The 24,685-nt window shown below is 47.5% G+C and overlaps 2 protein-coding genes across 5 annotated transcripts in view; one reads left to right on the forward strand and one right to left on the reverse strand.

The window, feature by feature from the left end:
* Positions 1-11,786, forward strand: part of Sytl3 (synaptotagmin like 3) — a 69,909-nt gene extending 58,123 nt beyond the window's left edge. For all 4 annotated transcript variants that reach the window (XM_029566642.1, XM_029566644.1, XM_008839590.3 and 1 more), the window contains 6 exons: positions 2,342-2,444; positions 6,889-7,059; positions 8,123-8,228; positions 9,115-9,211; positions 10,333-10,538; positions 11,451-11,786. In XM_029566642.1, the coding sequence (XP_029422502.1) occupies positions 2,342-2,444; positions 6,889-7,059; positions 8,123-8,228; positions 9,115-9,211; positions 10,333-10,538; positions 11,451-11,560 (793 nt within the window). In that variant the 3' untranslated portion in view covers positions 11,561-11,786. The remainder of the gene's footprint in view (positions 1-2,341; positions 2,445-6,888; positions 7,060-8,122; positions 8,229-9,114; positions 9,212-10,332; positions 10,539-11,450) is intronic.
* Positions 11,787-12,054: 268 nt separating this feature from the next.
* Ezr (ezrin) overlaps positions 12,055-24,685 on the reverse strand; it is a 44,781-nt gene continuing 32,150 nt past the window's right edge. The window contains exons 8-14 of the mRNA XM_008839614.3: positions 21,544-21,640; positions 16,694-16,857; positions 16,237-16,367; positions 15,356-15,516; positions 14,930-15,022; positions 13,418-13,669; positions 12,055-13,221 (exon numbers count right to left, since the gene is read on the reverse strand). Coding sequence (XP_008837836.1) covers positions 13,057-13,221; positions 13,418-13,669; positions 14,930-15,022; positions 15,356-15,516; positions 16,237-16,367; positions 16,694-16,857; positions 21,544-21,640 — 1,063 coding nt within the window. The 3' untranslated portion in view covers positions 12,055-13,056. The remainder of the gene's footprint in view (positions 13,222-13,417; positions 13,670-14,929; positions 15,023-15,355; positions 15,517-16,236; positions 16,368-16,693; positions 16,858-21,543; positions 21,641-24,685) is intronic.

The following is a 24,685-nucleotide window of genomic DNA, read 5'->3' on the forward strand; positions in this document are numbered from 1 at the left end:
TTTTTTTTTTTTAATGTGTTATCGGTACAAGGATAAAGACGTGGGTCAACAGAGCAGAATCAAAAGTCCAGCGATACTCGGGAGGCAGAGGCAGGTAGATCTCTGTGAGATTGAAGCCAGCCTGGTCTACGTAGTGAGTTCCAGGTGGGCTGGGACTAGGGAAACCCTGTAAAAAAAAAAAAAAAAAGAAAAAGAAAAAAAAAGTCCAGTTATAAACCTAGACATGTGTGGAAACTTGTATGGTCAATGGGTGTCTTTAGTGACCAGTTGCTTTAACAGAAGACTGTAGACTGGTTGGCTAATAAACAATAGAAATATATTTCTCACAGTTCTGGATGCTGGGAAGTCTAAGATGCTGGTAGATCCAGTTTCTGGGGAGGACCAGCTCCTGGCTTGTAGTCTGTATTTGCCATCACACAGAGAGCAAGGCAGCTCCCTGAGGACTCCTTTATAAGACCAGTAATCTCATTCATGAGGGCTACCCTCATACCTAACTACCTCTCAAAGACCCCCACCTCCAAATATAATCACATAGGACTTAAGTTTCAATGCATGAGTTGAAACGTAGAGGGACATACACATTCAGTCTGTAGCAAGAAACTATAACAGATCAGTGGGGGAAAGGTGGACTTCAGTAAATGGTGTTGGGAAGTTTGACTTCATACAGAAAAAACAAAATTAACAACTTCTCACAATACATAAATTTTTAAAATTTCCCAACTGAGATGAAATTAAATATCACCATTATGTAAATGTGGCAACTAATAGAAATGGGCAATATTTCCTGCACATGCATGAGCAACTTTGGTAAACTTTCTGTTTTTTTGCCCATTTTTTAAAATTGGTTTGTTTTCTTATTTTTAGGAAATTGTGTGTGTGTGTGTGTGTGTGTGTGTGTGTGTGTGTGTGTGTTGCAAGGGATTGACCCAGGGGCACACACATGCTGAGTATAGACTGTACCACTGAGCTATGCCACAGTCCTTAGGGATTTTTTTTAGTGCTGAGGATTATGTCTAGGTCTTCATGCATGCTAGGCACATACTCTATTGCTGAACTAGACCTTAAGCCTGCCTAGATCTGCCTCCTGAGTGTTAGGATTAAAGGCATGCTCCATCACACTTGACTGACTTGTTTATAATATCAAAAACTAAGACATGAAATGCAGATTCTTCAGAAGATAATGAACTGATAGATTAACTAGTGCAATAATGGGTAGGAAATGTGGATGAATCTCAATGTTGATGAGAGATAAATGAGTTAGTGAAGAATGTATATGAGAAATTCTTATATAAAAGTCCAAAACCAATTCACATTCAGGAATTTGAGCACTACAAATTAGACTTGATGGGTAGAAAAAAGAGAAAGAAAAAAACATGGAGTTGGGCAGGCAGTGAGGTAGGGGTAGAGTGGAGGGGGGGATATGCTCACAATGCATTGTATGAAATTATTAAAGAATTAATAAAAGTATTTCAATGAATAAAAAAATTACAGGACCCCAAGTAGACAGGAAGAGGTTAGTCTTTTTTAAAAAATTACTATTTTTATTTGGTGTGTATGAGTATGTTGCCTGCATGTTTGTAAGCACACCTGCTGAGCCATCTCTCCAGCCCCAAGAGATGAATCTTTGAGATTCCCATGAAGAAAAAGCCTAGTATGAGTCATAAGCTTCCATTTCCCCTTAGTTCTGAGGGCTGGAGGATAGTGATGGGTAGAGGTGGAAGGAGGGGCCTGGCACATGGTTGGAGCATCTGGTTCCATAGTCTTCATCAAATTAGCAGGTGGGAGAGGATACAGATTCCAGGAGTAGGGAATGAGCAAGGCCAGGGACCTTCACCCCTCAATCCCAAGAACATTCAGTAGGAATGTTCAGTACTTGGCCAAAGCCATGCGAGTCAGAAATTCACCTAGTACTAAAGTGGCTCATGGCAGGGGCTGGGGAGATGTCTCAGTCAAGTGCTTGCTGGGAAAACATGAGTTTGGATTCTCTATACCCACATAAAAAGCTGAAGACAGAAGGAGCCCTGATGCTTGCTGGCCAGCCAGTCCTAATCAAGGGGATCCAGGTTCAGTGAAAGATCCTGTGTCAAAACACATACAAGGTGGAGAGCAATTGAGGAAGATGTCAAGCATCAACCTCTGACCTTCATGCTTATGTGTGCACATGTGTGTGTACCCACAATCACACTGTGAGAGTCAGACACGGTCACTGATCCTTTCCTATCAACTCAGACACCTGCAGGGAAGCAGGACAAAAACTGCTGATGTATGGATTTTGCACCTCTGAACTCTCTGTCCATCCCGTGCTGAGTTGTTCCTTTGTCCTTTTGCCTTTGGTCACCAGGTATGTCAAGACCTACCTGCTGCCTGACAGGTCCTCCCAAGGAAAACGCAAGACAAGAGTCCAAAAGAACACGCTGGACCCGACCTTTGAAGAGACCTTAAAGGTATCTGCTGGGCAAACATTCCTGAGCTGAATCCTCCCTACCTCAGGCTGGTCCAGGGTCAGAGTACAGAACACCTCTTTGGATCTCTTTAGTCAGTTATATATTAGTGCAGACACCTATACATTTCTTCGTGGCTCTGTCAATCAGTGGTAAGTTGACAGACAGCAGATACCAGCTTTTGTACAGGAAAAGTACAGACTCTGCTGTACTTGGAAACAGCTTTTGATTAATGATTTCTGAGAAAATGTCTCAACCTAATAACTGAGTATAGAGTGACTTTTAAAAGATTAGTTGTCTTGTGGAATTTGCCTCAATATTAGAGGTGGCCTCAAGCAGAGGCCCCTGAAGTAAAGCCACCAATTTCATTCTTTGCAGAAGTTTATTTATTGTAATAGCTGAAAACCATTATTTCTTTTATGAAAAAGAAATGTCATTTTATAAAAAATTATAGGGCTGGGGAGATGGCTCAGCGGGAAAGGCACTTCTTTAGCAGGCACTGAGCACCTGAGTGTGGATCGTTAGAACCCACATAAAATCCAGACTTGGTAGCACTGCAGTCCCAGTGTCCTCACAGTAAGATGGGAGGTGCAGACAGGAGAAACCCTGGCAAGCTTTGTGTGCACAGTGGTGAAACAGACCCTGTCCCAAACAAGGTGGAAAGTGAGGACTGTCACCTGTCTGTCCTGACTCCACAGACACACACTTTAGCATGTATGCATCTGTACTCCCACACATTACACATGTACATTATATATACATACTCTACACACATCATACACATACATTATATACATACATCATATACAACATAGACACACATCACACATTATACACACATCATACACTCATCGCACACTTTACATCATATATATACACATGCACACACACAGATAAAAATTGTGAAGGAACAATTTGCATTTTCACTTTTTTTTTTTACTAAGAAATACGAGAGTTGTTCAGGGTAGAGCCAGGGCCTCTCACTCTCATTCGCTGAGGAAGTCCCAGCGTGGGTAGAAAACTAGCTGTGATTGTCCTTGCCACTTCTGGGGACACCCCAGCCACAACTGGGCAGCCCAGGAGTCCTGCTGTTTCACACTGGCAAAGGAAGAAGGTTTTGTTTGTCTTTCTTGGCAAGTAGGGGGATCTATGAGCTGGCAGTCAGGGCCATGTGGGAAGCTGGCACAGAGCTCCAAGTTCATTAAATAATAGCCATTGTTTCCTGGGCCTCTGCTCTGGCCAAATGCTTTATATACACATGGAGGAACACAGACACGGAATTCTGGAAGACTAGGCAGAATGCAAGCTGCCCTTCTCTGAGCCCACGCATTTAGGAATCCCCTAGGTTCTTTTTAAAGTTGCAGATTCTGACTCAGCAGGTGTGGGCAGGGCCTGAGATGCCCTGTACCCACAGGTTCTGGTCTGCTGGCCACCCACAGGCAAGTTACTGTAGCCTTGCCTTGGGGCCACCAGCCTGCAGGGGGACAGTCAAAAGCTATGTGCCACCTGAAATGTTTTTAAGTTGGTATCTAGATACTCATCGTAAGTGTAATAATGCATTTTGCACCCAATCAAGGCTTATGAAATGAGACAAGGATCATTTCAGATCAATGTTTAATTATATAATTCAATTAAAAAGGTTTTACCTAGCTTATTTAAATTACATGCAGAATCTAAAATCACTTACAATTATTTTTACCTATGGGTATTATCTAGTCTAGTGTGAATATTTTATAGTCTTAGGGAGCTTTCTAGATCTATTTGAAAAATTATGTCTTTAACCTAATTTCAGAACATCCCAGCACAGGCCAGACTTGTTCCTAAAGAAACTCCTGTAAAGATGGAAAAGAATGGGGGCCTAGGGGACCAATCAATCATTAAAAGCGTGACAGAAACCAGTATTTCACTTTCCCCCTGGGGTCGGCATCGGGAGGTTTGTGAAACCTGGGTAGGCACCAGGGGAAAGACAGTAGTAAAGGGCTTTGAGAACCATGTCTTGCTGGTTTTGAGCAAAGTGTGAGTTTACAACCATTTCACTCCAAACACACCCCATCTTGTCAGAAATGTGTGTGTGAACGTTGAGGCTTGGGCTGGAAGGTGGCTTGGTCTGTAAATTACGTGCTACACATATGTTTCTGTCCCTATTAGCCACGTAAAAAAGATGAATGAAATACATTTCTGTAAACTCAGTGCTGGGAAGTACAGACAGAGGTCCCTGGAGGTCATTGGCTAGTCAGCCTAGTGAACGAGTAAAAGACTTTGTCCCAGTGTTGAGAAAACTGAGGAAGACATGCAACAGTGGACTCTGGCCTCCACAAACATGCACATGTGTGTATGCTCACATATGTGCACACATGTACACATACACAAAGTTGAGGCTCTAGAAATTGTCAAAGTTTTCTAGGCAGAGTGCTTGGAGCGGGGGGCTCTGTACTTCAGGGAACCTTGTACCCATTTTTGAGGTCCTCTTAATGGGGGCTAGGGAGAACTGAGACCATAGATCTGGGTGACTCAGGCCTTGTCTGGACCTGTTCTCTGAAGCTGTTTATGGGTCAGACCCCATAATCTGTAGCAGCCTTGGTCCACTGGTACAGGCATTGGGAACCACAGTACAGGCACTAGAGGGGAACAGTTCTATTCATCAGATGGGGGTGACCAACTAGTGAGGACTCAGGAAAAGCAGGCCTGAGTGTTCGAAGGACTGGACAGTGGCTACTGAGTGGCCCAGAGGAGTGATTAGGGAGTGGCACTCAGGAGGCAACATTTGGCCTCATTCTGTACTATGGCCCACTGTATCCCAGTAGAGCTAGCTCTTCTTGGAACAGCCTCATTTCCCAGAGGGCAAGAGAGCTCTGTAGTCAGAGGCTTAACTGACTACTGAGGAGGCACGGGACAGGTTTTTGACAGATGTGTGAGCAGAACAGGGATTTGCAAAGCAGACAAAAACTAGTCGAGGGGTATGGAGTAGGAACATGGTTCAAGCACTCTGGCCTCAAGCCACATGGATCCAGATGGACAGGCTGAGGATAACACTCACCTCTGTTTCATCTCTCTCCAGAGATGTTCCCTGTTCATTCCTATCTTGACCCTCAAATAGAAAGGTGCTAAGAGGAGATGAAACCCAAACAGATGCATATCTAGGGGCAGCTGTGTTTGGTTACACCATGCTGCAACCCAGAGGGTCCCCTGGGGAGTCAGGATTCAAACTCCGGCACAAGCCAGAGCTGAGCTGTAGTAGGCAGCATGGCATGGGGGTGGCAGTGCTGTCCTCCTCTGATTGTTTCCAGACTTTCTGCGTCTTGTTGGGCAAATGAGTAACTCTCGATACTGACCTCACAGGTGCTTGCAGAGGTAAGAGATGCCTAAGATGCCTGGCACAGCTCAAGGGGCCAGAAATGTGAATCTTGTTTTGAATCTTGTTTGTTGAGAAAATGCTACTTACTAAAAACTAGGTCCTCAGAGTCTGGGATGGAGTGGGCCATTAGGAATGTCTCAGCTTTCCGAAGGGGTGTGTGTTACCTATGTTCCAGGGCCTTTAGCCTCTGGTCTCTGTCCCTGTATCCCACTTACATGCATTGTCTATCTATGGCAAACATACTGGGGAAGCTTATACTTTGTGTTTTTTCTTTTCAGTATTGGGGACAAAACCTGAGGTTTCATGCATGCCAAGCAAAGTGCTGTATCCTGAACACCTTGCATTTTTTAAAAAAAATTAAAAATCTGGGGCTTGTAAGATGACAGAGCAGGTAAAAGCATTTGCCATGAAGCCTGATGATCTGAGTTTGATCCCTAGGACCTACATGGTAGAAGGAGAGAATTGATTCTTGAAATCCATCCTCTTGGGGCTGGAGAGATGGCTCAGCAGTTAAGAGCTCTTGCAGAGGATCTGCCACATGGTGGCTAACTCCAGTTCCTGAGGATCTGCCACCTTCTTCTCACCTCCAAGGGCACTGCATGCATGTGAGGCACTTCCATGCATGCATGCAAAACATTCATACACATAAAAAAAGAATTAGAAAGCTGTCCTCTGACCTCTGCACATACACACATACCGGTAAATGAATAAATAATGCAAAACAATCAAAGTCATTTTTTAGCGTTCCGGGATGACACTGGCTGGATGCAGTGTTAGTCCTATGTAAGTTCAGCTCTTGCCTTGGCACAGTTCTTGGCTCAATTTCCAGGAGTCCTGGCTGGGTGAGGACTCATCCTTGCCTTCTGAGAATAGGCATGGGAGGAGGAGTGGGAATGGAAAAGAACCAGGCTGTGGGTGAGCCAAAGGCACTTGGAGTCAGTCTCAGTCCCTGACTCCAAGTAGCTTGGCCCACCCTCACCACACCTGGCCCTGGCTGCAACTGGGTCCGAGCTCAGCCCTTGGGAGAGAAGCCTACGTAGGCCTGGGGTGGGACCGGGGACCTGGCTAACCATCTTGGCTCTGCATCTACAGTATCAAGTGGACCCTGCCCAGCTGGTAACGCGGAGGTTGCAGGTCTCTGTGTGGCACCTGGGCACCCTTGCCCGGAGGGTATTCCTTGGAGAAGTGATTCTTTCTCTGGCCACGTGGGACTTTGAGGATAGTGTGGTGCAGACTTCCCATTCGTATCCACTCCGGTCCAAGGTGAGTCTCTTTGAGAGTTGAGCCTGCCCACATCCACTAGGAACTCACTCACATTTCAGAGGTTAAGCCCACTCTTGCTTTGTGTCCGCCTCTGCTGGCAGTGTGAAAAGCTGGGATATCTCTTGCTGGCAACCAGGGGTGTCCCACTTGGCCTCCTTTGGCAAACAGGCTAAGAGTGGAGTGCCAAGCTAAAGCAACCTGCTGCTGGATGGGGAATGAATGCCCATGGGCCTGTTCACAGGGCTCTGACACAGGGCACTTAGGCTGGTGCCTGGTTTCTAGACCTTGATGGTGGAGGTGACCTATCCCAGTTGACACACAAGAGCCAAGAAGACATTCTTCAGTGTAGATGCTGGCTGGTCCACATAGGCTCCCAGGAGCCCTGGATACCGAGGGCTGCTCCTCACAGCTGGTGACAGCATCCACAGGATGTGGACTGAACAAATCCACACCCCCCTTTTCCCAGTACACTTCTCTACCCCCTGGATAGAAGATGATCAGATTCAGGATCATCCCTTTTCTGGGCCTTACGTTCACTTTCTAACAAAATCACTCATGACTAGAGAAGTCACTTTGGTAGGCAGGGTTGTTGTGTTCTTGCAGGGGTTGGACATCCACAACCTAGAGTTAGATTTTAGGCACAGCCTGTGATCCTTTCTGTCCCCAGTGCCTGAAGCAGATATTAGCAAGGAAGGGTAACTTCAGTCCTTACTGACCTAGAGGGAGTTGGTGGCCAGGGATGGGGCTTGAGATTTTCAAACCTGGTGATGTCCAGGCTTGCTTGGGGCTATATTAGCTCTGCAGGCCCATTGTTTCCTGGTATGCTGAGGTGGTAGAACTGCTCACCCCACACTGAGGGGCTGAGGGAGGCAGGGATGAGATGATACAGATGAAGACCAGTTCACCATTGATATGCCCACTCCATCCTTGGGCTCTCTCAGGACTGAGAGGCCTTGCAAAGGTGATGGGAGCTTTTATGGATGGAGCTGGGACAACCCGAGAAGCACAGGTGGTTGTAGGGTGTAGAAGGATCCTGCTTCTGAGCTCTGCTTTTTGCTTGCAGGCTGAGAAATATGAAGACGGTGTTCCTCAGAATAATGGTGAACTTGCTGTTCGAGCCAAACTGGTCCTCCCCGCAGGGTCAAGAAAGGTCCAGGAGACCCAAGAAGGTTGGTCACCTCCAGACCCCTGAGCATTTGTCTGTCACTGTTCCCAAATCCTGGAGGGCAGGCAGTTTGAGGTGGGCAAAAGACTTCCCATTGCCCACTGATCCCACACACCTCAGTATTTCTCACTAAGAAATGGAGGTGGCCTAGGACAGGATTTCCTGGAACCTGGGACATGGGTGACTAGAGCAGGAAAGGCCTCAGGTGCCCATTTTATCCCTCCAAACATGTAGGCTGAATAGTCTCTGGTGGTTCCATTGAAGAGGGATGCTCTGTGACTGAGTCCATAGTTTGGCTCTTTAGGAACTGAGTGCTTTTGGGCTGCTGGCATCTGGAGACTCATCGAAAGAGCTGCTGTGCAGCAAGTGGCGTGGGCCAAGTACCTTTCAGGGATTTAACTTCGATAATGCAGGGCAGATGCCAGGTTGCTGGACACTATGCGGACAGAAAAGGACACAGGAAGAATGCACAATGGTGTGATTTAGTGACTTGGGCAGGGAGAGGTCATCCCACTTCTGAGCTCCCAGGGCCACCAGCAAGCCCCTGCAATCACAACCTCCCTACAACAGCAGCTAAGGCTCCCTTCCCAAAGCACTGGCTACAGTCAGATAAAAGGTTCCACAGCTTTTTTTCTGTGGGTTCCCCAGTCTTCTCTGCTGCTGCACCTTCCCCAGGATTCTACTGGTCTTCCCATACTGTCCTATGCTGGCCATAGGGGCAGTGTGTAGACAAGGCCAGTCACACCTATAGGAGAAGTGAGCCTCTTCCTCCTGTGCTCAGGGCCTGGCTGAGAGACTTCTCAGGGACTGTGTGTTTGGGGGTGTTGGTATTGCATACCATTCAGGAGAAATGGGCTTAACCTGAGTTCTGACTTTCCTTCCATGGACAGACCAGCTGTCACTTAATGGCCAACTTTGTTTGGTTGTGCTGGGAGCCAAGAATTTACCTGTGCGGTCAGATGGTACCTTAAACTCATTTGTTAAGGGGTAAGTATTATATGTATTGTCTGTTTTATACACCCCCACACCCCCCATATATATATATATATTCAGCGTTGTCCTAGAAATAGAGATGTTAGGAAACACCAAATAGTACAGGCAATTCAAATTTATCTTATTTTACCTTTCCAATGAAAAGCTAACATTGGGCTGGCAAGATGGCTCAGCAGATAAAGGCACCTGCCACCAAGCCTGATGACCCGAGTTCAATCCCCCAGAACCACATGGTAGAAGGAGAGAGCCGACTCCTGAAAGCTGTTCTCTGACCTCCACATGTGTTTTGGGAATGTATACACATGAATACATTTGCACATGTGTGTACACCCACATAAAATAAAAATGTAAGTTATAAAGAAAATAACAGCACATTTTTAAGGACCATGATTTCTAAATGGGATTTGGACATGCTGAGGCTTGGCTGGGAATAGCACATTTTAATCAGGAATCCAGACCTTGTCAGCTCTTGTCTATCAGTCATCATTTTTTAAATCAAGCATGAAACTGATGTGTTCAGTCAACATCTTCTTAGCTCGGCACCTCCTCCCGAATTAAGCCTCACATGATTAACCTCCACGTGCCATTCTTAGTCACTATGGCATGCATTATAATGTCCTCAAAAGAAAACACCAGTAATTATACTGAGGAGCTAAATCTCCAGCCCCCAACAGTGTGGAAAAATGATGGCCTGTCAGTACGGATCCAAGCTTGTGTCCTGATCCTGTTGCTACTGTGTATGGCCTTGGGCAAGCTAGTTTTTGAATGTGTTTTCCTCACAGTAGAGCAAAATTATATCCCATGTATACAGAGCCCTGGTCCCTGGGCACTGGCTTTAATGGGCGGTGTTGGCATAACCTTAAGAGATTACAGTGAGGTCCGTGTGCCACAGCATTTCAACTTACCCTACATACCTGATGCAGAATCCAGCTCTAAAAGAAAATTGGAAGATTCTATTGAGAAGGCACATAGTCAAACCTTGAGGTTCACATCCTAGTTCAGGGTAGAATACCGCCCCCCAGGATGTAACACTTGCACGTCCAGCCTGCCAGGGATGCAGGGGAAACCACAGAGGAGGCTGCTTGCTGGCCTCAGGGTTGCATTTCCTTCTGCAGCTGTCTCACCCTGCCAGACCAACAAAAACTTCGACTGAAGTCCCCGGTACTGAAGAAGCAAGGTTGTCCCCAGTGGAAACACTCCTTTGTGTTCAATGGCGTTAGCAGTTCTCAGCTGAGGCAGTCAAGCTTGGAGCTAACTGTCTGGGACCAGGCCATCTTTGGTATGAGCGACCGCCTGCTGGGTGGAGCCAGGCTTGGCACAAGTAAGTCTGGTAACTTGGTGGATCTGTCTTCCAGAGCTTATCAAACAGCGAAACCCACAGCGTTGATGTCCTTAGTGATTGTCCTACATGGGTACCAAGAATTGCTTCCACAGTGGAAAGTGCCCTATCTCACCATAAATGGGAATTCCTAATCTAGGTCTAACTCTACAGGAGAGCAGTAATGCAGCCAAGTATTTCAGCAATCTAAATCAGATTTAGGTCCGCTAAAGAAAAGTTTCAGGCCTCACAACAGGCAAGGGACAGTATTTGCTTTTGTTCCTGGTGTCAATCATAAGAGGATTATTTTCTTAAAGGAAAATACCTTAATCCAAACAAATACCGCATGTGAAGGACAAGCAAACAAGGGTGCCATTCAGGGTGGCTCACCAGGGGGCTGCTGGCATTGTGCGGACGGTACCCTGTGGGGAGGGGCTGGTTCTGTGTCCTACCTAGTTTCCAGAGGGCCCTCAAAGCCCCTAGTGTGAGAAGTCCGCCCCCCCCAACACCCACATACATCTCCACAGACTGCCAACTGAGCATTACCAAACAGTATTTTCCAAAAGAATGGTATCCTTACTCTGAGGACTCCATGAAAAGGCAGGGTCCCCAGACCAGCCTCAGTATTAAAGTCCATGACTCCCGGGGAAGTCTGCCCAGAGTCCTCGTCCCTTTAGACCATGGAAATGTGTGAGAGGCTTTTGGGGCATGATTCTGAACATCTCAGCACACTGTTCCTAGCGCACTGCGGGGAGAGGGGATGGAGGTGGTGGTCCTCTTACTCATCTGACACTGACATTTTCATACATTCTCCAGATGAGGTAGAAAACTTTTACCATTTGGCTCTTGATTTTTAAAAGCTGAGAATGCAAAAGTGGTATCCTCCTCTGCCATCGTTAACATGTCTCGTTACAGAGGGAGGTGCAGCTGGTAGTGTGGACTCGTGTTCCCAGTCAAAGCTTCAGTGGCAGAAAGTCCTGTCCAGCCCCAACTTATGGACAGACATGACCCTTGTCCTACACTGAGGTGAAGCCATGCCTGCTGAAAAAGTCGACAGCACCTGAGACTGTCAGTCACAGAACCAGACCACTGGGTCACATGGACCTGCCTGGGTCTATCACATCTTAGAGCATTCCACACCTGTGTGTGCTTACGATAACAGAACAATGACTAGTGCTGCCCAAGTCAGTCTGGTGGGGGGCGGTTACCGTCTCTTGAGAGATGTGGAAAACCATTTGATTTCAATAAATGTTCAACAGTGACCCAAGGCTGCCAGTGCTTATTAATGGGACTCTAAACTTTGTTGTGCACATTTTCAGAAAGAGAGAAAAAAAATGTGGTGAATCTTCTCCCTCCTCCTGTGGAACACCTTCCAGTGAAGGTTAGCCAACTGTTTAGCTTGGAAACACTCCTTTCTGGTTGGTAAGCTCTAACAGCCCCCCTCCCCCCCAGTACCGCACAGAACTCAGGCAAGTCCCCACACTCCCCACCCTTGGCCATGCAAGCAGACACCCACCGCTGCACAATGCCTTAGAGCTTTTATTGTGTACGTCTGCAGTGCACAAAAAGGAGATGAAGTGCAGAATCAGGTAGGAACGAGGCACTCGAAATAAATGGGTCAGAGTCCCTTCATGGCTGGAGTCTCAATGAAATCATAGCATGGATTTTTTCAAACGAACAGAAAATTGGAGTGTGCAGTTACATGCACAAACAACGCTAACATTTTGTACAGATGTGATGACAGCAGGTAATCATTTCACAGCTGCCTTCACGTCAGATCAAGTGCCATGAGTTACATGGTATTTTAATATTTAATTCTTTTATTCTGTAAAAGGTAACAAAATATACAGAACAAAACTTTCCCTTTTTAAAACTAATGTTACAAACCCATATCACATATATAAATACTATCTATAGCAGATCATTAGCTATATAAGTCCAACAATGTATTCTAAAGGTAAGCATGAAAACAGTTTTGTTTATCAGAGTCCTGTACCGTACACTCAAGACCACAAGTCTGTCAGCGGTTTGAACCGGTGTTTGGAGGAAGGAAATCATTATGTGGGAGCGAGTTTTAGACTCAATTTTCAAAATAATTTTCACCCCTCAAAACACAGATGGATCCTTCATAGAAATCAAGAACAAATCAACGTGAGCTCATTTCAAAACCAAAAAAGGGATGGCACAGATGTAAACCACAGTGTGGTCTCTAATGACTGAACCTTGTGTCACACAGGCCAGCATGAAGTTTAAGACCTTAGAGGCATCTGAATCCCAGCAATCCTGGTCCAAGCAGGAAACAGGAAGTGATTCAGTAACTGTCATAAAAATCGGGCCTGTTTGGCACTATTGTACAGGCGGGAAGATAGCCAGGGAGGCTTCTGCTGGCTCCCGGTCCAGAACACTTCTGCCGGGTAACTGCTGTTTAAGGGACTGGAACATGTCAAGGGGATTGCTAGACTAAGAGCCAAGTGACTGGGCTGCTGTGAGGCGCCCTATGCCCTCAGTCCCAGCCTGGTCTTTACATGGCCTCGAACTCGTCGATCCGCTGTTTGGTGTTGCCCTGCCGGATCTGCCGCAGCGTCTTGTACTTATCCCGGCCTTGCCGCATGTTCTCGTTGTGGATGATGTCATTGTGGGTCCTCTTATTCTCATCTCTGGCCTGGGACAACTCATTGCTCAGAGTCTGCAACATAAAGCAGCACCTGTTACCTACCTGCCTCCTCTGTGACAGTGACACCATAGTGACTGGGAGACAAGACGCCCTCCTTTAGGGAATGTGGTGGTGGGGGCATCAACTCCTGGTGGTCCTGTATAAAGTCTGCTTCCACGGAGGAAAGCAAAGCACCCCCCAAAGGCCCCTCGGCCTCTGCCATGCTCACCAGCAGCTGTCGTTGCACACGCTCGTTCTTCTCGGCCTCAGTGATGCGTTTCTCCTCATTGCGGTCATCCAGGATGCCCTCACTAGAAAGCTCGGCACTGTAGCCCATGGGCTCAGCCCCCTCATCATGCAGACCCTCCTGCACGTGGTAATTCACAGGCTCATACACTGGGGGTGGCGGGGGTGGTGGAGCTGTCATCACCAGGTGCAGCTCCTCCTTGGTCTTGACCAGGTCATCCTGGGCTTCTTTGGCCTATTGAGAGCAGAGCATTGGACAAGTGAGAGCTATTTCCTATAGCCCTTGCACTGGGGACCCTTTTCTTTAGAAGTGGCATGGTCTGGTGTAAGGAGCATAGGGATTGTGGCCCCAGCTGGTTCCAGGCAGCTGGACCACTGCTCAGGAGTGGGACACACAGGACCTTCTGCAATCACTAGCCAAGTCCACAGAACAGGGAAAATCAAGGTTCCAGAGATTAGACACTTTATCATTTCTTTCTGCTCATAATCTGAGCATATGCCCGTATCTATATTCTTGGAAAACAGTTATTAAAGACCTCAGCCAAGTCCTCCAACTCCTGGAGCACCACACGTGTCTGGGCATGCACCTCACCTAGAGGGCTGCTGGTCATCAAGCACCTTCCTGCCCGTCCCCCGGGGTCTGCCTACATTAGTGGGGCACAGCCCCAATCCCATCTACCTTCATCCCTTTCCTAGATGTAAACTCAATCCAACCTGCTTTATAACTGGCTTGATACTCTATAATGAACACTTTCTGCTTGCAATGAGTTGGAGAACAGTTAAGGTAGGAATGGGAAACACTATCCCAGAGGCAGAAGGACACAGGTGAAAGGGGCCCTCCCAAACCTTGTAAGTCCGCCACAGTGAGAATCAGCCAGACCTAGCCCCTCTGTTGTCCTGTAGGTCACAGAATACAGGTAGTGGGGCAGGTTTTCTGCCTGGTCTCATTTCAGCTATAACCAAATGAACCCATGCAAAGCACATGATTTCTGACCTGTAAGGCAGACAGACTGACACACTGGATGCAACCTCCATTCTGTGTGGCTTAGAGGTGAGCTCTCAGTCACACAGATGGATGGCAGAGCCTGAGATGTCACCATGGTCTGGAGACTTCCAAGGTTCTACAGTATATACTCCAATTGCCACATCTTGCTTCAGGCACTGTGACCCCACTGCAGGGGGTGCCCAAGTAGTCATATTTAAAACTAGTTCTTGATCAGGGGTGTCTGAACTGTGTGGGAGGTGGTAACAAAGTGGGGGAAGGGAATAAGCCGTTTTTGTTCCTTTGCTAAGCCGACACCAGTGCACCCTAGGCCCCAGGACCTAAGCCCATTCCTCAGGGATTTCTGCCTTGCTAGTAGAGAGGCATCTGCTAAGGATTATAAAAGGCCCCAAAAGCTCTGGATGCAACCCTTCAGCTGAGCCACATCCCTGCTCAACCCACCCTCCAGGCTGCAGCCTGTGACCACGTACGGTTTCTGGAGCTGAGACTCACCCGGTGCTGCCACTCTTCAACCTCATCCTCCTTGCGCCTCCGTGCCTCCTCCAGGAGTGCGATCTTGGCAGTGTACTCTGCCAGCTCTGTGGCCTGGAAGGGAAGGGAAAGTGGTTTCTAGAATCCTTTTGGCAGAGTCCATTGGTGGACAAACTTTCACATGTGAGACTGAATAGCCTCTCTGGTGATAGGTGGCATCCTCTCCCTCCCATGGTCAAGGGAGCCTATATGTACCACCCTATATTCTCTGTGGGACTCCGGGCACCCACGTCCACCTCTCTGATGACCAAGGCCCACCCCCTCCCTGTGGCTGCCACAGCAGATCTGCTTACAGCCCTAGTTGAAAGCATTGTAAGACAGGTGTCATTTTGATCCCCAGAAGTGGCCTCTCCATAATTTAGCATCTCGAGACCAGGCAATCCCTACCAGCTGCTCCTGGCTCTTTATCTGATCCTGTGCCTGTCTCTCCAGCTCTTCCTTGGCCCGCAGGGCAGCCACACGATCAGCCTCAAGGCGCTCAGCCTCCTCCTGGGCTCGCTTCCTCTCCTCTTCCAACTGGAGAGCTTTCTCGATCTGCTCAGAGAGTTCTACAGAAAATGCAAAGCCAGAACCGCTCAGACCCCTAGGCCAGGACCTGGGTCCTCATCATCTATTCCTGCCTCAGGTGGGCTGAGGGAGACTGCAGATGAAAGCCATTCCTCAAAGTCTGGACTGAGTCAAGGGCAGTGAGCCTGGGACAGCTTAAGGCTCATTTCTACTATGTTTCTGTAACAACTTCCTCAATGTGATCAGGTATCCTGCTCCCTGGTCAGGTCTGACCCTGTAATTTCTGGGTACCAAGTTCCTCAGATCTCACCACCACCGACCTTTCACCTCATGACCTGGGTACTGGCTCAAACATGGAAATGACGGGCTGGTGTCTTTCAGGCTCCACAAACAGCATCTCCCCTCTGCTCTGCACACCCTAGAGGGCAGGACTGATCCCAGGACTTGGAATGTCTGTGGAGGTGTCACAGCTGGCTCTACTACTGACTAGTGTGTTTGTAGGATGATTACCTCACTAAACCTTAACATTCTAGGAAAATGGTAGAGATTCAGGATTTTAAAAGATTGTGGGAAAATTAAAAACAGGCATAGAAGTTAATAAAGCATAGAACTGCTTTCTAATCTAAACGCCATTTCTCTGTTCTATTTTGGGGGTGTGTTAAGCAAAGATCCCGCTCTTGAACAAGCCTCCCCCCTCCCCCCATGCATGCGGACCCTGCCTGCCAACCCTGGAGTGACCACGGAGGGCAGTTGCTCCCGACCTTTCTCAGCCCTCTTGGTCTTCTGTTCATAGTCCTGCAGGCGCAGCATCAGCTCCTCCTTTTCCCGCAACATCTGCTCCTTCTCCTTCTCCACCGTCTCTCTTCTCTTCTTTTCTGTTTCCAACTGTTGTCTGATGAGGAAGAGGCACAGAAGGGTGAGACTCAGGCAGACCTGGACATGTAGGCACAGGGGCTTGAGAGTTGAGCAAAGGGAGCCACGGCCTGTGCTTGGATGGTCTGTGATGAAGCAGGTGGGAGCAGCTCACAGGCCCAACACTCAACCCCAACTGTGCTGCCGTAACTGGGCCCTGAGCAGCACACCACAGGAACAGAACTACCCAGGCCCGAGGCCCCTGAGGCCTCTACACCTGGTTACTTTCCACCAGGTTCTTCTGATCAGGTAAAGCAGCGCTGCTCCAGGTCACCTGACGGACATCCCGCAGGCCTGGTCACTCACCGCTCCAGCTGCTTCTGGTGCTTCTCCTCTCGTGCCTGGGCCTTCATCTGCTGCACCTCGATGGTGTCAGGCTTCCGACGGCGCATGTAGAGCTCGTGGTTCCCCATACAGAGCTGTAGGATCCGCTTGTTAATTCTCAGGCGGGGAGCATAGAACACAAAGTCCTAAGAACAGAACAAAGCGGTATGGACTCAACTCCTTCAATGGCCTTCTTTCCCAAGATCACACTTCAAGGAGTGCTTGAATCTGTTCTAAAAGGCTAAATGCAGCAGATTACGGGTCCCAAAATGTACATTCTCAGTATGTGGAACAAAGGCTCTATGGTTCAAGTAGAGGGTGGCTGGTCTGTGCATCTTTCTGTGTACATATGTATACATGTGAGCATCAGCATGCATGTTTGTAGTCTGTGTGGTCTGCCTAGCATGCTTGTGTGGACATGCTAAATCTCAGACTACAGCTCTTTTATAGTGAGATCTGTGTTAGCCTTGGGAAAACCAGCAACACTGACATCCCAGTGTTACCTTGCTTACTAGGTAGCACGTTTGGAGTCTGTCTTCTCCATCCCCACAGCCTCTGTCACCATCCCTCCTTTGCCTATTCTTGAACATACTACCTTAACCTCAGCTTCGTCTCCTCTGCCACAGCCTCTCACCTCTCATACCGCTACCAGCCCACAGACTTGTTGGTCACTGCCCTGACCACCACTACTCCAGATTCCTGAGCCCAGGACATGCCACAGCCTCATACTGCCAGCTCCACTATATACGTGAACATCTGAGCCGCACCCCATCACATCTTTCCACAGTGCAACCCTAGCCACTCAAAGATTCCTAGCCCTGTCTCCGTGCTTGCTGTGACTGGTGGAGGGGTCTGCCACAGTGCGCTAGCACACCACTATATTGTCTACCTCTGACATCTGACTCCTATCTGACTGTCAGGCTTCCAAGAACAGGGACTATGTTCACTCAACTGTCTTCCCAGGATCAAATCAACACTCAGTAGGTATTAGTGCTCAGCAAATAATGTTTGGGTAACAGTCCACTGATACACACTGCCATAGCCGAGTTCCACAACCCTAAGCAAGTCATTCTATCACTTAGCCTAAGGGTCACCTCTGAAATGAGAGTAACAGTATCTAATGGGAATGTCAAAGATTAAATCGGAGACTGTTCATAAGGAACCTGACTAGAACCTGGGGCAGAAAAAGCTGGCTGAAATGCACAGTGCCACTGAACTGTTGAGTGGTACCGGCTGCTCTATAAAACTACTACCAGAAGTGGCCTCTCAAAAAAGACAGTGCACACATCTGGGCATTTCAGGACCAGTGACCATACAACTTTGGGGCAATTCTGACAGACAACCTTGCTTGTTCCTGGCTGGATTAGCTTGGGGGACAGAAGCGGGTGACAGAGGGGAGCACTGGGCATTTAGAAATGCTTCTTGGCTTCCTTCTGACCATTAGGAGCAGGGAAGGAAGGAGGTGGAAACACAGCTTCCACCACAACTAGACACTAGAGACTGACAAACTCAGGGACAGTCCATGTAGCTCCTCTGACTTCCTTTCAGGGCTCTAGAAGCCCTGGAGTAGGAGGCTGAGGCCAGCTGGAGCCCTCAATTTCCCGGGTGGGGCTTTCCTCTGGTTTCACACACTGGTTATTTAGTCATCGAGTTTCCCAGGGAGGAGCCCACAAAGCTAAGAGAAGCAGGAATTTTTATTACCCACCTATCTCTTATTACACAAGAGAAAATGACCTTGCATTAGGGCTTCAGAGGCACACAGCCCAAATAGGTTCCACTGTGACTCACAAGTATTTGCAAAGAAATGCTGATTAGCACCAATTCCCCTTTAGAAAAAAAAAAATCAATCAAAAGGATTCAAGGGTCAGAAATGCCCTTAACATAAGAATTACATAAGAATCCTCCTACCCCTGCCTGCAAGAGACAGGTCTAGAAACTACTAGAAATCACTCCTGAGAGTCAGCAGTCAGTAGCTGGGTGGGTGAGGGGAGGGAATTTCTCCTTAGCCTTTGAAGGAAGTCAGTTTCTAAGTTCACGTTAAAGTCCCCAAACTCTGCCTCTTAATGCAAAACTACAACAGGACGAGACACGGGGGAAGCTTTTTAAATTGATCAACCACCTGTGTCCTGAAAATGGAAGAAACCGAGCACAAGGAAGGTGAGCTGGAGGAGCACTGAAGGCACACGGAATCCAGCCAGGCTGAGGAGACAGGCACTCCCATGAGGCCACAGTCCTTTAGGGCTGGGGCCAGTGAGCCTGTCAGAGGGGCTCCTGGGAAGGCTTCCTGCAGGAAGCAGCTGAGCTGAACCCACTTCAGCTCAGCAGTTGCCTGTGAGCTCTCTCTCTCCCTAGAGTCCACAGGGAATGGCAGGCTCTATCCTGAGGAAAATGGTGACTACCGCCTGGACTAGCTGCGAGGGCAGCCTCAGGATGGGAGACTCCATCTAAGAGTCAGAATGTGGCCCCAAATGGCTGTGCCACTGGCAGAGAAGAAGCTGGCTTTAAGTAGGGAGCTACCTGCCTGTCCTCTGGAATAGGTTTTAAGGTCCCTGTCCTTTTAGACAGGACAAGGTGCCCTCTGCAAGGCTGTACCAGGTAAGGGGTCCCAGCCCCTCCACCTGCACACTTTCTGCGGCCTTTTATGTGAAAGTTTAAACTTGAAAACTTGGTTCTCTTCTGCCTAAAGTAAAATAATGAGATCAGGTGAGGTGGGGAGGCTGACTCCACCAGAATGCATAACTGTGACTGTTCATGGCCACAGCTCAATCCTGGAACGCCAGGCAACAGGGATGCAACTAGCAGTGGGTTTTTGTGAGTGGTTTCTGTGTGTGTATACCTGTGAGCAAGAGCATCAGTGCCAGGTATTTTCCTCCATTGTTCTTGGTCTTATTTATTTTGGTTTTATGTGACAGGGTCTCCCTGTAGCCCCAGCTGGCCTGGAATTTGCTTTATAGACAAGGCTGGCCTCAATCTCAAAGGGATCTGTCTGCCTCTGCCTCCAGAGTGCTGGGATTAAAGGCGTGCACCACCATGCTCCTCTCCACCTTACTACTTCTGGCAGATTCTCTCACTGAACCTGGAGTTCAGACATTCAGCTAGACTGTCTGGCCAGTGAGCTCCAGAGATCTCCCTGTCTCCATCCTACCTTCCCCTCAGCACTGGGGGAAAGATGTGCACAACAGCTTTTATGTGGATGCTGGGGATATAAACTGAGGTCCTCATGTTTGCCTGGCCCCCATCTCTATTCTTTTTAAGTGAGGTTCCCCACAGGAATGCTTGATAAAGACTATATATGCAATAATTTAACCAGAGGTACCATAATTGCCTCTGCCTGGGACTTTACAATTATAAAACATTCTTCAGCTTTTCAAAAGCTAAATTCTATATGCACCCCCCCCGCCCCGAGTCTAGTCTATTCTACTGTCTGTTGAATTCTTAAAAAACAGTTCTGAAAAATTACCAGCACCACACCAAGTAGAAAGCAATCTACACCCACAGACGTCAGAATTTTCTTGCTTTTCTAACTGTATCAATCTCACTGCCCCCATAACATGGGCTCACTGTGACCCTCAGATGGTGGGGCTGCATATCAACGTGAACTGTTACCATGGAGCCTGAGAGGCTGTATTAAACACTAGTTTAATTTTAAAAACCATGTGAGTACCCATGGAGAAGGAGTCAAAAGTTTACAAACAGCAGGAAATATTTCAATAAAGAAAATACTCTCACAAACAAAATCAAGACCTGCTGATTTTAAATCATGATAGACTAGCCCATATGTGGGAAAAGTAATTGGAATTAATACCATGTAGTGTGCTTGCCATTCCCAAGTGGTTCCCAGTCCTAAGAGGCTTAACCGACCCTCGAAGGTATGGACACAGCCCATGTTTGCCTCTCTGAACTTACCACTGTAACTAGGGAAGAAAAAGAGTAAGGGAGCCCAAAGTCTTTCCCAGTCCGTAACTGTGGTAAAAAGCAGGCGGCCTTAAGAGGGTAACAAATGCTTCAAGTGGAGTTTTTTAAGAATCACTTTTTTTAAAACAGGAAAACAGAATTCTTGACATTTCTACCATATTATAGTCATGTCTATGTCTTAAATATTGTGAACTAACATTAGCTATAAGTTCAGAATAAAACCAAAATAAACACATTGGTCCTCACAGCTCTTAGCTCACAATCCACATGCCTGAACTCCAGAATATGAAGTTATTCCGTCACTCCCCATGTGGGTAGAGTGTGCCAATGCCCAAGTGAAGATCACGTAATAGTGACCATGGAGAAAAGGTGGGACACCTAGCTGTATGAAAGCATGGGGGGGGGGGTCACAGAGGAAACCCTGGGGACCCACGGTGCTCCAGACAGACTTGACACTTTGGTAAGCTCGAGGGAGCTCTGAAAGGTCTCAGTGTCTATCTTCCAACTGGCTACTGGGGAGATGCTGGTATGAGCCTCACTCACAGGTTGGTATCTGGGGACAGGCTGGTAGACCATAGGAACACAGACACTGCACAAGCGGGTGTGAGCCGGCAGAAGTGTGTCATTTTGGGAAATGCTCGTTATTACTTGGCCAAGGTCGATGACTTAGAACTGCCCCTTTCTCTGTATGAAGACTTGAGATTATATCATCTAGCTTTGGATGGACCCATCTGGTCTCCATAACAACCTCCCACTTCCTACGGTCAATCACATGGCCCAAAGATTTTTGACATTCCATGACAGGGAACTTTGAGTAAGTACAGGCTCTTGGCACACTGGGAAATCTCAGTGTTCTGAAAACCCCTTTAGCTGCGAGAATGAGAAACAAGGTCTGTGTAAAATGCACTTGAACTTACAGGTGCCTTCTTGTCGATGGGCTTAATGACAAACTTTTTGTCATTGAAAGAGATGTTCCTGATTTCACTCCAAGGGAAGCCAATCTTTGGGGTCAACCTGAGGTTAAGAAAACAAACAAAAGAAACCAGAGGTGGGATGGTTATAGATATATACATGTATGTGTTCCTGGACTGAGAGAGGATTGCAAATCTACTCAAATTCTTATAAGCTAAATATTTATAACTATAAAGCTAATCCCAGAGGCATAATGGGAACTCAACTATTTATCAGTCTTTATATCGCAGGTTCAGCCGAGTGGCTGTTAAACTCTAGTAACCTTGGTATACCCCGCTTTAGTTTTTCCGTCTCAGGCACCTGTGTTGAGTCACTCTGGTGACTCACTGTTTCATTGCACTGAATTTCAACTCTTAACTAGGAACACCCTTTTGTCCTATTTGACACTCTATCCCTGGCCCCTCTTGCCTCAAATCCCCACGTGTCTCCCCTACCTGTTTTCACACTTTCAGTCTGCTGGTCTGATTAGTTACCTATCAGTCAACAGAATCTTTCATTCAACAGGGGAGAGTGGCCTGACAGCCCCAAACCTACACTTTCAGCCAGCATAGGGTCTGGGCTGCTGCACCTTTCCTTCTTCTATCCTCTTCCCAGGCCTCGCCCCCTCCCTCTCCTACGCAGACTAGCTTGGTGTTACTTAGGTACCATGTTACTATTTCGCTTCATGAAAACCTGCCCTGTTTTCCATACAGACCTCACTCAGAGAAGCTGCTTACTGATGGAGGGGGGTGTATGTACTCCTGCCTGGTCAGATGCTGCCCTGTGTCACGTTCCACTTCCCAGGGTGGCCTATTAAATCAATGCCATTTCACCACTGGCCTCAATTCTGGCTTTCCCATCGTTAAGATTTCAAGATCAAGTTGCTTTGCTGACCACTCATTCTCGCTCTCTCCAACGCCTCACCAGGAATAACAACAATCGGGAATGAGAGACTCTGAAACCACCATTGAAATACTGCCTTCAAACACAGTCCTGGACTGGGGCAATGGCTCAGAGAGTAAGTGCTCACTAAATAAATATGAAGACAGATTCAAATCCTCATAACCCATGTAAAAAAGCACCTGTAACCCAAGTGTTGTGGGGGTGGGAGCAAAACAGGAGGATCTCCAAGATCTGCTGCCTGCCAGATCAGCTCCAGAGTCAATGAGAGACCCCATCTGAAAAGAATTAAGGTGGAGACTGATAGAGTGGGACACCTGACGTCTTTCTGTGGCTTCTGCACACACGTACCTGCACCTGCATGTGTACATACACCACACACACACATTTAAATGACACCAGGCCTTCCCTACAACTATAACTTCCAATAGATCACAGCAAGGTTGGGGGAGGGTAGGATTCATGGCCTACCACCACCATGGGCATAGTGGGTCTCGTTCTGGAAAAAAAAAAAGCTGGGTCAGAGAAGCAGGGCCTCTGAAGATCACAAGCAAGCTTTTTAAAAAACAATTATTTTAGTAATTTTTTTTTAATGAGTGTATTGCCTGCATGTATGTAAGTGTACCTGTGTCGTGCAATGTCCAGAGGTCAGAAAAGGGTATCGGATTCCTCTGGAATTGGAGCTACAGATGGTTGTTAGCTGCCATGTGGGTGCTGGGAATCGAACCTAGGTCACTGCAAGAGCAGCCGGTGCTCTTAACCACTGAGCCGTGGCTCTAGCTCCACAGAAGCAAGCTCTTAAGCATGGCAGATGGCTCTTCTGGGGCACAGCAATCAGAGCATACCCACATTAGTGATGCAGGATACTAGCCAGGCTGGTTCATGTGCTAAAGCCTCAGGCATAGATCCTTTCTTTAAAAAAAAAAAAAATTATTATTATTTTATGTGTATGAGTGTATTGCCTGCATGTGTGTAAGTGCACCCGTGTCATACAACGCCCACAGTGGTCAGAAGGCAGCCTTGGATCCCATGGAACTGGAGTTATGGTCAGTTGTTAGCCTCCATGTGGGTGCTGGGAATTAAACCCAGGTCCTCTGAAGGTGCAGTCAGTACTCTTAACCGCTAAGCCATCTCTCCAGCTCCTAGATCCTTTCTTTATAGTTCTGTTGCCTATGCCTGTAAACTACAGCTGCCTAACATGCTTCATGGTGCTCAAACATGCAGTGTGTTGTTACGTTATCATCATGCAGAGGATACAGAACTCTCAGCAACATAATGTTATAGGTTTCAGAACGCTGGAACAGAAACAAAGACATGGCCTGGTCCTGCCAGTGTATTCCTCATACGGAAAGGCTGAAGAGTGGAGAACTTGCCCTAGACCCCATAAGCAAAAGCTGGTCCCAGAGGAGCTGAGGACCAGGAGACAGCTAGCTCCTCAACCCACAGCCACTCAGCCAGGTCAACATCTTCAACTCCTATGCTCTGCTCTGGAGCGCCCATCTACACAGGACTGTCTAGATTCTGTTCAGAAGACCCAGGCCTCCAAGTTCAATAGGCACCTTTATTCCAAAGGCTGGGTACCAGCAGGGCATCCAGCCTTTAACACTTTAAAGCTCACATAACAACCGCAGTCACTCATCAGCATAACTGCAGTATCAAATCATGAAAGTTATGACTCACTTCTGAGTTAAAGAACTTCCTTTAATTCTTAACCAGAGTTGGAAAAACGAAAGACCACAAGGATTCCCTTTTCCTCTCCCTTTCTAAAAAGAGATCACACGTAAGACAGGAACATGGTCCACCCGAAGACTGCCACAGGATTTATAATGTAACAGTCCTTTCTATGCCACTCATTTAGAAGGGGCTGTGGGAAGAGCTGGGCGTGGCGACACAGGCCTGTAATCCCAGCACTTGGGAAGATGAAGCGGGAGAATGGTCAGCTCCAGGTTGGCTTGGTGACGGAGACCTTGTTTTGGAAAAAAATCCAATGAAGAAAAGAGTGGGAATCTCCACCAACAGAGACCAGGGGACATGGGAGAAATGGCTGACTGCAGGGCTGGGCTGCATAGGATGGGTCTGGGGCATTTAGAGATCCAGAGGGTAAGTTTAGAACAACGGGACAGAGATAGCAATGCCAGGGTCTCCTACAAGCCAAATCTGAAACCATCCAAGTAACGAATACCCACAAGTTCATATTAATACAGACAA

The sequence above is a fragment of the Nannospalax galili genome, unplaced genomic scaffold (genome assembly GCF_000622305.1).
Source record: "Nannospalax galili isolate Female #2095 unplaced genomic scaffold, S.galili_v1.0 scaffold211, whole genome shotgun sequence".
NCBI classification, from domain to species: Eukaryota; Metazoa; Chordata; class Mammalia; order Rodentia; family Spalacidae; genus Nannospalax; species Nannospalax galili.